General features: G+C 37.2%; 1 protein-coding gene across 3 annotated transcripts in view; it reads right to left on the reverse strand.

The window, feature by feature from the left end:
* Positions 1-5,734: 5,734 nt before the first annotated feature.
* The window catches only part of BMPR1A (bone morphogenetic protein receptor type 1A), a 131,822-nt gene continuing 125,171 nt past the window's right edge, over positions 5,735-12,385 (reverse strand). For all 3 annotated transcript variants that reach the window (XM_028098927.2, XM_028098928.2, XM_028098926.2), the window contains 4 exons: positions 10,722-11,019; positions 8,891-9,066; positions 7,498-7,628; positions 5,735-7,410 (listed from right to left, as the gene is read on the reverse strand). In XM_028098927.2, the coding sequence (XP_027954728.1) occupies positions 7,285-7,410; positions 7,498-7,628; positions 8,891-9,066; positions 10,722-11,019 (731 nt within the window). In that variant the 3' untranslated portion in view covers positions 5,735-7,284. The remainder of the gene's footprint in view (positions 7,411-7,497; positions 7,629-8,890; positions 9,067-10,721; positions 11,020-12,385) is intronic.

A 12,385-nucleotide genomic window follows, 5' to 3' on the forward strand; every position in this document is an offset into this window, starting at 1 on the left:
GCCAATAATTGTTATGGTATCAATGTCAACTTTTCTGATTTTGAAAATCATATGTAACTGGTTTTGTAATGGAATATCCCTGAAGTACTTAGAGGCACGAGCTCTGTAATCCAAGTAGTTCAGAAGTGGTTATGTGCGTGTGCTCAAACATTCCAACACCGCGCCTTTATAATTCTTATACACACACACAAACAAGGCAGTTGTGGCAAAATGTAATAGTTGATGAATCTGGGTGAAGTGTAAATGGCATTTTTTGTACTTTTCACAACTTTTCTGGAATTTTGAAATTATTTCCAAATAAAAAAAAATTTGGTTGAAATAAACTTAGTAAATGGGCTGAAAAGCAGACGGTAAGACAGATCAGATAACAGACATGTTAAGAAATATGGAAGAAACACCCAGGGGACCTACTATTCATCTCATAGGAATTCTAGAAAGAGTAAAGTAAAAGAACGGAAGGGAGGAAATAAATAGTGGAAATTCCCAGGTTCAAGGAAAGGTTAAAAGTACCCAATCAGTACTAACACAAAGAATACATCTAGACATGGCAAGCTAAACTTCAAAACATCAAAAAGAAAATCCCGTTTTGTTTTTAAGATTTGAGAGAGAGAGCGCACCATCACAGGAGTGTGCACAAGTGGGGAGGGCGGAGGGGCAGAAGGAGAGAGTCTGAAGCAGACCGCCGAGCACTGAATCCGACGTGGGTCTCGATCTCACAACCTGAGCTGAAACCAAGAGTCAGATGCTCAACCGACTGTGCCACCCAGGCACTCTGAAAATTGTTTCTTGAATGAAAAAATAAGTTAAATGACAAAGGACTGAATTAGACACACATCAGGCTTCTTACTGGCAACAGGGATCCTGGAAATATCTTCCGTTAGATTCGATCTCCAGCCAGTCTAGCCAAGAATGAAGACAAAATCAAATAGTAAGTTTTATTTTTAGGTGTTTGATTGAAATGCCTTCCATTGCAGTATTATTTGTGCCGCAGCCTTTCGGTTCTTTCTTTTTAATGTCTTTCAACGTCTTCTTGGATTTGAGTCCTGCAGCAGAGCGACAGAGAACAGAACGGCAGGTGCACTTCATCACCCTGTCATCAGCCAGATTTTAACTTTGCTTTACAGATGGCTCCCCTCTCATCAACGAAGGCCCTAGTCCTTTCTTCGTCTAGCCTGAAAATACTTGCAATATGAGCATTTTATACCGACTTTTGACTTTTGAATAATGGTAACATTTCCGGTTCCCTATATAAAATTTACGATATGGGAAGCGAGGTGGAGGGAGGAAGCAGCATCTAGAATCACCGTGAACTTCGTTCTGAAAATACATAGGACACTTCAGTGTAAAAGTGATGAGACAAAGGCCAAGAAGATACAGTTCAGAGGAGTTACAGGTAGGCCACATGTTTTCCACCTAAAAACGAGAATCACAATCTCCACCTCCAAGGGCAATCACGGATGAACCTTTCAGCCCTAGCCTCTGCTTCTAGCGGACATATTTTGCGTGTGTACCTTTGCGCCTGAACTAAGTCTCCTCCTTCTGATTTCCAGCTTTCGTTCGGGAGACGTGCCTGTTTCTGCTCTTGCCCTGAGCTCGCAGTATTTAACTCTCCATGACCAGTAGGGGGCCGCTACCATTAAGTGGCCTCTCTGAACACGACCGACTGGCCACCTTCAGTGCGCCGTGTCCACTTGGTCAGGTACTGCCCTGAGGGCTGAAGCAAGGCTTTCTAGGAACATGCATCTAACTTTAGTGCCAGAAAAGGTCCGTGCACTAGCAGCAGGGAGACAGTTCTCCAAGTGAATGAAGATTTAATGTCTAAATTAGCATCTGCCTGAAATTACCTACAAGAATTAGATTATTCTGGAAGAACAGTGTCCTCATTTCTTAATGTCTTCTCTACTAATACTACTGATAATATTAAAGAAACCTTGGAAATTGTCACTATTCCAACCAGTCAGTGAGAGTAACAGATTATGCTGGGAAGGAAAAATGAATATATTGATCCAGGTTTGGGGTCAACCTTTTACAGACAGAAGGAAAGCTCCAAGTATTTGACAGGCTCAGGAAATCCCTGATTCTTTACCAAGCTGCATGAGTGTGCATGCTCTTCTTTCAAGAAACCATCTTACGGGACACTAAACAGGGGTTCCTGTGAAGAATCTCTAACAAGCTATTCCCAAACATGCATTTTTCGGGGGGGAGACATCAACTAGTCCCAAATCTTTTATGATGATTTAATATGTCCAGCTGCCTAAGGCATCCCAAGGTTTGCTGACTGAATGAATAGACACACAACCGGAAACAGCTCTGATAGGTGCTGATACTAAGTGCAGGAGGGGAGAGAATACTGTTGCAGAACAGAGGGCAAGCTACCTTCCGCCCTGAAGTTTCAGCTTTTCACAAAGTATTTGCTGCAGCAGGAACACAGTAAAGCTGGATAAATGGATTCCATGACGATAAGTAACAGAAACCAGGCGCTATGCTAGCAGAGAGAGAAGGAAATTGGAAGCAATGACCTGTCCAAGTCATGAGATGAACACTCTTGACACGAGTAGGGAGTGTGCAAGAGAAACCCTCTGGGCAGTAATACAGCCACACTTAGCAAGAACCTTAGACTGTTTTTCATCTTAAATAATCTTAAAAGTTCCTGTCCACTAGTCCCACTTTCAGGAATGTAATCTAAGACAATAAATTTATGATTTAAAAGATTTATGTACAAGGATGTTCAATACGTTCATTATATTTTTTAAAACAATGGAAATAACCCAAATATTCAATAGGGAATTACAAAAATAAATTATTCCATCTACTTGGTAGGATATTATGTAGTTAAGATTTTAAAGTTACATTCTCAATGGATATTAATGACATACTATGATCTCAAATTTTGTAAAAAAAATATGCAGGAAAAAAAGATTGAAAAGCAACATTCAAATGTAAATAGGGATACATGTGGCAATAGAACTGTGATTTTATTTGCTTTATTCTTTCCTGTGTTTTCTAAAATTTCTGCAATGAGTACATATTTTTAGAATCAGAATTTCTTTTTAGGGGCGCCTGGGTGGCTCAGTTGCTAAGCGTCTGCCTTCGGCTCAGGTCATGATCCCGGGTCCTGGGATCGAGCCCCACGTTGGGTTCCCTGCTCCGTGGGAAGCCTGCTTCTCCCTCTCCCACTCCCCCTGCTTGTGCTCCCTCTCTTGCTTTGTCTCTGTCAAATAAATAAAATCTTTAAAAAAAGAATTTTTTTTTTAAAGGGAAACAACCCTTCACTGTAATGGGTTTTCAACTGCTCTATGTATACAAAGGAAAGAGTGTGTGGTCACTTACCTGCCTTGTGTTCCACACTTGATTTCCAGTAGCTGAGATGCACATCTCAGGGATGCATGTATATATACACTTACTTATCTGTCATAAAATCTCACCAGACATGTGACTTCTGATACACAATACAGTCCGAGTAGAGTATCACAAAACACATCACTAAAGTATACTAAAATAAGGTTATTTACTTAAAAATGATACATTGGATGTAATCTATATATAGAACAAAGCAATTAATGGTAAACTTAATAAGGCACCTTTTAAACCAGATGCTGTACAAAATACATTTAGTGTGTTACATATCAAAGATGAATCTATATTTTTGGTGTTTTACAATTGCATAATAAAATTGTTTGTTTTTAACCCTTCTTTCAATGTCTATGTACAACTTCCCTAATTAAGCTATAATGATATTTTCATTTTATACAACATATACTACATTTTAGTTTTTAAATGGGCAAGGACAATGGTCACTAAAAGGGCTTAAATAATTCCACTGAAAGCATAGTATAGTACAGAGCACGAGCTAAAATTACAATAATATATTTAATCCTTTGCAAAAGCAGTATTCACATACTTTCCTTATGGGATGATCATTACATGTGGCTTTGTATGCTGCTGCCCGAGATTTAATTCAGTTTTTATGAACATGTCAGTTCTCTGCAGTTTTCACTGTGACTCTCATAAATAGCACTAAGGCAAAAGGATGAACTGCTACCCTATTTTAACACCTGACCGAAGCAAATAATAAATACTACCCTTTAAACAGTACAAGAGCTACAACAATCTTTTTAAAAAAATCAATTAGTATTTCTGTTGAGATTATTTTAGATGTTTGCAACATTTCCAAACAACGTGTATGCAAAGAAACACAAGTGATTTAATTTATAAAATCTTGCCTGGAATAAATCATTCATTATCAAATTTGATCTTGGGCCAGTTTAAGAGATACAGGATTCTTTAAAAGTTGTGTTACATTTTTGTTCTAAACAGAAGAAAAGCATATGAAAGAGAAAGGTACTGAGTATTTTAGAGTGAATAAATAAAAAATCTGGCCTATTCTAGGAAAACATAATTTTCAAAAACTATAGGCCACTTTCTAAGTTTAGGGACACTTCCAGACATCGGAAATGCAACATAAAATGTTGACTGAAAGATCTTCTGTGAAAACATTTCCAGAGAAATTAGATTCAAATTTTGTACTTCAAAAATTTGTTCAAAAGAAAGCACAGGGAAAGCTCAGAATGAATGCACTGAGGCAGATCCTGGTGTGCCTTTAATTCTGGAGGTATTTACCAGTATAAAGGGAATTCAGTAAAAGGAATTTTCTTTGAGGGCTAACTTCTATTGTATTCAGGTAGCTTTGGGTTTTTGCTTGTTTTTATGTTTTACTTATTTAAAAGGATGACAGACAGAAGCCACACATTTTTAAAATTTTTAAATTTAAAATTTTTTAAATTTAAAATTTTAAAATTGTAAGTGGGGCCAAATAATGGCTTCTAGGGTTTTACAAATTATTAACTATAAGGTACGATGTAATACTTCCTCAGTCTTAAATATTTCACTTACTGGATGAACTCAGAAATTTAACAGCAAGAGTAAGGAGAAGAAAATAAGTTTCATGCATATTTTTTTTGGACTTTGGGATTTCAAAATGGCATCATTTGCTTTTTAAAGAACATGCTACCTTAGAAAATATTTTTATTGAACAAGTTGCTGAAGTTAATTCTTGATACTACTCTTATTAGATGTATTTAAAAAAATCAATATAGTGGTCTTGTACTTATATACTACCTGTAATTGTCTGCTTCCACCCACTATTTCAACATTTTTAAGAATAGAGTTTGCCTTTCTTTACATACGTTCTTTGTTAGTAAGATGACAAATAATGTTCAGGATTTATAGTTTAACCAATAAAAAATAAAGCAAGATTAACCTTAGATTAAAATCAGAGCTCAGAAGTGTTCTTAAGTCACAAGGCAACATGGATTAGAATCTCTCTCAGTATAGGGAAGGACATTCTGAAAGAACATGTTATTGGGTATTATCAATACGCACATTTACTTATTTTTGTGAACACTTCAAATTTTAATTATGTTAGATGAAAATTACTAAACTTAGTCAAAACTATTAAAGCAGATTCCAAATTTGTTAAGTTTGATGTATAAATACGTAAGAGTTTCCTTAAATGCCAGTCAGATTTTTGGTAATGGATGGATACATGCCCTGATTCCTCCCCTTTAAAGACTTTTAAAAAAGTTGTGATATAATCACATTTATTTTATGTTACAGTCAAAGAAAACTATTTCACTTTATGCACCCATGAGTTGTTTACTCAGGATAAGACAATACTTAAAAGGCATTGGAGAAGTTTAAGTAAATCAGAATTATTCCTTGGGATAACAAGGCATCCATAAAATATGTAGCATTTTATTGAGTAACAGCTATATGGTATAGATACAGGTAATGAGTAGATACTGAACTTTTTTGCCTGACTCTTCATTGTCTTCACAAGTTATGGAACAGAAATCATAAAACCAAAAACCTCAAATGATTTAAACGCCCCAAACATCTGTTGATAAGTTTATATCAGCTCTGAAACAGAAACTTCTAATTGGAGGATCCTTTCATAAAGAAAAATTGAGATGACAGCATCTTAATGAAAGTATATGCTTAGATAACAAAGTCCTAGATTTGATACACTACTTTGAATGCATTAATTCTGACAATTTACAAGTAGTTCTATGTTATAACATTTTTTTCTGATGATCTTTTAATTTTCTTCCCTTAAGAATGGGATATGAGGTACACATGAGAGCTGGTTTCTACAGTATGAATGTATGTACATATATAAAATATGGTTGTAGAGGTGTTTTGCAAATAAAGCATATTACACACAAAATATAAATAACTTCCCTTTTAAAAGTTACTGAGAATAAAGAATATAGAACATGATTATAGGCACTTACATTGCTATCAAATGCAGTAATTAGTAATTCACTTCAATAAGAAGTGTTTTCTTTAGAAGGTTCATGGCATTGGAAGTTCCAACTTTGGATAAGATGCTTTTCATGACAAAAGTAAGAATTACCGAAAAGAAAGAAAGAGAAGGAAGGGGTGGGGGGAGAGGAAGGGGAGGGAGGAAGGAAGAAAAAGATGGTGATGAAAGGAAAACAGTCCAAATTTACAGACACTTTAAACTTCTTTTGGCCTTTATATCAACTTTTATGTTAAAAAATAAAGTTGGCAGAGAAGCTAGCTCACTTGCAAGGTAAATAAATGGTTTTTATGTGATTGGAGAATCTTGGTCAGATAATGCATTTTTAAAGCACAAAACCACCAGCCACCAGCATCTTCCTGTGCATTCATAAATCATTTTCTTCTAATTCAAATGGCAGCAGAGGAATCCTGGTGTGGGCGTGTGTGTGTACACACAGACCAATATCAAAGCCTGTCAAACTATCAAGCTACTGTATCCCAAACAGATCATAATCCATAGGCTGTTTACAAAGGTGGAATACAAATAGATTAATTTTCCTCAGGTAGAAGGCAAGAGTGTGTATTTCTCCATCTCTGCTGAATTCATTTATCTTCTTAAGGCTTTCACAGAAAGCACCATTTTATGAATAGGGAATTCAGTACCCAGAGTCTGACTGAAGACTTATTAATAATCAGGATTGAAGTCTTGATGCAGTTCATAAAAACCCAATAAAAAAAAAAAGGCATCAAAAACCACATTTAAAATAAAGCTGTCCATATATAAAGAACAAAGTGTTTAGAAGTTCCCAGCTTGTTATTCTACAGAGTACTGAAAGGTTTAGTATTAGCAGCCTGTGAAGGTGTGGTGAGGAGAGAGTCTGAGAACCAAGTCAGCATCCGTATTCTACTCTAACTCCACCTGCTCCTTGGGTGAAAACAGTTCTTGCAGTCTAGAATTGCTCCTCATGACTGTTTTCACCGTCAAATCTTTACATCCTGGGATTCAACCATCTTGGCAAGTGTCTTCTTGATTCTCAGAGCTGTAAGTCTGGAGGCTGGATTGTGGGCCCAGCATTCTGACATGAGCTTCAGAACTGCTCGTAGACACTGAAAAGTAAAGAGAATATAGTGAGCACATAAAGATCTTTGACGACACTTGCCAATCACCTCCTCAGGGGACGGAGCTCTACTTACTTCATCACTGTTCCATCGATTGGACACAATTGGCCGCAAACGCTTCACACACACAACTTCACGCATATCTTCGTATGACGGATCATTGGGCACCATATTGTAATATGGCAACTGGTACTCTTCTACTATCCCTATAGGGAGTGAGAAAACACAGTGGGCACAAAAATGGCTGGACAAAATATATCAACCTACTCAGCACCTCTTACTGAACTATGGGAGATAAAACGGATTCCTACATAAAGAAGAGAATTATAGAGTGAATGATTCACTTTTAATAGTAAATGTGTTTTCTTCTCTTTTTCTATGCCTAAATATTTTCTCTACCTCCATCAGGGTCCCCATCATACCTGTGGACATACCTATATCCCTTAAGAAAAGTAAGGTGAAGCACTCATTTACCTTCAATTTTTATTTATGTATTTATTTTGCGTGTACACATGTGTGTGCGCGCGCGAGAGCAAGCAAGCCAAGGAGGGGCAGAAGGAGAGGGAGAATCTTAAGCAGGCTCCATGCTCAGCACGGAGCCAGATGTGGGGCTTGATCTCCCAACCTTGAGATCATGACCTGAGCTGAAACCAAGAGCCGGTCACTTACCCAACTAAGCCAGCCAGGCACCCCTTCGATTTTTAATTTGATTACTTATATACATAATTGTTCTTATTAACGAATGTGGCTTTTGTTTTTTGTTTTGTCTTATTTCCTTCTGCCGCAGAAAGACAACATGATATGCAGAAAAAAGTTAACGCAGCAGGCTGGAGACTGCTATCCTCTGAAAAGGCCTGCTTGCAGGGTTGGCGCTGGGCCGGTATCTGGGAACTTGCTGGGTTAACAATTCCCTACACACTCATATAAAACTCTCCCTAAATGATAAGGGTCACTCACTGTGTGCCTAGACTATTTGTACAAACAGTATTGGTTTATGCTGAACACCTGCTCTCTTTCTAGGAGTTCGGAATTCTGGTACATGCTAGGCAGAGGGTGCCCATGTGATCAGCTCCAAAAATATCTTTGGCTACTAGGTCTCTAATGAACTTTCCTAGATGACAATATTTCACATGTTGTCATAACTCACTGCTGGAGGACTTAAGCACATCCTGTGTGACTCCACTGGGAGAGGACTTCTGGAAGCCTGTGCCTGATTTCCTCTGAACTTTGCTCCATGCACCATTTCCCTTGGCTGATTTTATCTGTATCCTTGCACTGTAATAAATCTTAGCTGTGAGGACAACTATATGCTGAATCCTGTGTGTCCTTGTAGTGAAATCAAAGAAGCTGGGAGTGGCCTTGGGAATCCCTGACATATATGACATCTAAATTATATAAATGAAGCTGTTACTTTTTTTGAATAATGAGGCTACAAACATAACTGGAAACCTACTACCTAAAGTCTTACCTCCTGTGATACAACGACGAGCCATTTCCCAAATGATCAGGCCAAAGCTATAGATGTCGGCCATTATGTAGGGCTGGAAATGGTTTTTATTCAAGCTCTCGTCTAGCACTTCTGGAGCCATGTAGCGTTTGGTACCCACCCTGGTGTTTAAGGGTACGTCAACCTCATTTGTGTCGCTGAAACAGAAGACAGTGTTCAGGTTGAGGGCCAGGAACAAAATAGTTTATCTTGCATTTGTGTCTCATTTTGTAAGTCAGACTCTTCCCTCCGTGTGTACACACACACACACACACACACACAAAACACATAAATATATAAAAAAATAAGATTAAAAAAAAACTATCTAACCTACTAATCTTATATCAACATTCCCTTAACAGAATTCCTTATGACTGGATAAGATTTTAAAATTTAGCATTTCCCAGATTTTAGAAAAGTAATATACCCTTTAAATACATGTTACATATTACACAAAACCCCAGGAGGGTCTGGGGCGGCACTCAATCAGAATCATTACTGTCTGCAGTGAAAAGTTAAGTATGAATATTCATATTATCCTGGATAAAGACAATAAACATCTCACATCAGTTCAAGTTCCGTCACCAAACAAATTTAGTGCCTAAGAAAAAGAACAGTACTGAATATAAGAAAGAGCAGTAGATAATTAACGTCCCAGAACAAGCGAATGTAAAAATAAGCTGAGAGGAATCAATGCTTTTACTGTTCTCACGTGATAAACTCAGCGTTTGTGACACAAACGCTTTCTTTTTGGGTCCAACTTAGTTCTAGTGTGAGTAATGTTTACATAATCATATTGACAATCAGTAATAAATGATGTTTATTGGTTTTTCAATTTTGGGACTAAATTTTAGAGTTGGAAGACATAAATGCTTTTGTTGTTTAGGCCCCCGATTCTGGCAGGTTCTGGAAACTACTCCGAAGCCAAGATTAATATAACATATTTTGGATTTTATTAAACAGTACCTGATGAGTATTTGAGCCAATAAACACCACAATGATAAAGAACCACAGGATCAGAACACTGTAACAACTAGGGAAGAAGATTTAAATTTTAACATTTGCTTTTTTATGGACTAGTACTTTTATTTTATAACCTGAAAATGAATTCTGAAATGTAAACTGGCTGCTGTATCCTAGAGTTTTAACAATATTAAAACAGTTTCAGTAGTTACCTAAAATTCTGATAATGCTATTTTAAAAATATCGACAATTTCAAGTGGTGATGGAGAAATGGCATAACTTCTAACTGTTTATGGGACTGTAAACTGACGAACGCTTCCTAAAGGAAGAGCTTGCAATTATACTATACTTTAATAGGCACATACTCTGTTTAGCCCCTTCTCTAGGAATCCACCACAAACAAATACTTACACAAGCAGTCAAGGATATTACATATGGGTAAAATACAATTAAAGCATTTTTTTAAATAATAAAGTAGAGATAACTTTAATGCCCATCAGCTGGGTCATAGATGAAATAAATTATAGTACATCCACATAATGGAAAACTGCATCAACGCTGTTAAAAAGAATGAAGCAAATCTATATAAATTACAATAGAATGATGTCGAAGACAATAAAAAGCAGGAAATCAGGAACTATGTAGAGTAGGTTGTAATTTTTTAAAAACAAAACAAAACAAAACAGAAAACCCAGAGAAACAGAACACCAAGACAGAAAATCCCAATTATTTATTTATATAACCAGATAAGCCCAAATACATGTTTGGAATTCCACTATCTTGAATCCAAATAGGCAAATATCTTTTGGAGGTTACAATGATTTCAAAACACAGGCAAAGAACTGCTTACCTATTGAATTTAACAGCAAGGCCCAGGTCAGCAATACAGCAACTTCCATTTCTCTTAATGAGGATGTTTTTGCTCTTTAGGTCTCGATGAGCAATCGCAGGCTTTCCTTGGGTGCCATAAATTTCAGTGTGGAGATGGCACAGACCACAGGCAGCTGAATAAGCCAACTTGAGCAGGGCTCTGGTGTCTAGTGTAGCGCATTTCAGGAAATCATAGAGAGATCCATTTTCATGGTAATCAGTAATCAAATAGAGCTGAGTCCAGGAACCTGTACCTTTAATGTCTGCCGCTATGAAACCTGTTCAATTAATGGGTTTAAAGGGTTAGTTATTATAAATGGGTAAGAAGAATAATGAATGCTCATTTAGGATACTGAGAATAACTTGAGTATCTTGTACAGATAATAAAAATTTAATTTGCCTAGCAAGATCTCTTGAATTTGTACCATTCTTTCCTACCATTTTCACAGATAACTCTACATTTCTGCAATATATTTAAAATAATCTTAATGATAATCATGAAAATGACAATCATATGACTAAGAAAAAGATCACATATCAGAAAATAACCTGGGGAAATGCTATCCATCTCCATGATTCTCTAAGCATGAAGAACTGTAAGAAGAAGGAGTGTGGAAAAGCTCTCAATTTCAAATTGAAAAGTGGACACATTAAAATAATAAAGTTAAAATGTTCAACCACGAGTTTGCTCCTAAGCCAGCTCCCATTTGCCCATCAAGCCTATCTATCTGGCTCACTGATAAGCGGGGCAATGATACCGGCCTCCTTTCTTTCTTTTTCTTGTCCCCTTTCCCTTCAGAAGAAGGTGAGTGAGTGCTGGGTTGAATAGTGCGCACCCCCCACTCCATGCCAATTCACGTCCACTTGGTACTGGTATATGTGACCTTATTTGGAACAGGGTCTTTGTAGATGTAACCAAGTTCAGAGAAGGTCAATACTAGATTCAAGTGGGTCCTGATTCAATGACCAGTATCCTTACAAGAGGGGACTGTGGACATACAAGGGAGAAGGCCATGTGACAACAGAGGGTAAGAGTGCTATCTCCAAGCCAAGAAGTGCCAAAAATTGCTGACAGTTACCGGAAGCTGGGAGGAGGTAAGGAAGAGGCCCTTCCTAGAGCCTTCAGAGAGCACGGCCCTGCCGACACCCTCCTTTTAAACTTCTGGCTTCCACAACTCCGGGAAAATAAATTTCTGTTGTTTTAAGCCACCCAGTTTGTGGTAATTTGTTGTGACAGCCCTTAGGAAACTAACAGTTAAGTGTCTGGAATACTTGTGGCAATGTGCTATGCTCTCTCTAAATTAAAGGGTAGGGAAATAGTAGCTGAAAAGTCAGGAAAGCTAGAGGAGTTTCTGCACCCTACTAATCAGATCATACATAAATTATTTTTCTATTTTGTAAATGAAGGTGGGGGGGTTGGTTTATAAAAGGCAAAAGGCACATATAGTTAAAGTTACACTAGAAAATTGCTTAAATTACCTTTAAAAAAACTTGGGCTGTATTACTATATGAGTAAGTCCAACAAATTAGCACTACTTTGAATTTGAAACTCCCTATTGTTTTCCTAGTTGGAGAGTAAATAAAGTGGTTGGTGGGCATTCAGGATTGTTTTGGAATTAAACCGTGTATTCTCGTGGGTTTCCT

The sequence above is a fragment of the Eumetopias jubatus genome, unplaced genomic scaffold (genome assembly GCF_037043125.1).
Source record: "Eumetopias jubatus isolate StellerSeaLion01/CBP00866 unplaced genomic scaffold, mEumJub1_p1.0 scaffold_17, whole genome shotgun sequence".
Lineage (NCBI taxonomy): Eukaryota > Metazoa > Chordata > Mammalia > Carnivora > Otariidae > Eumetopias > Eumetopias jubatus.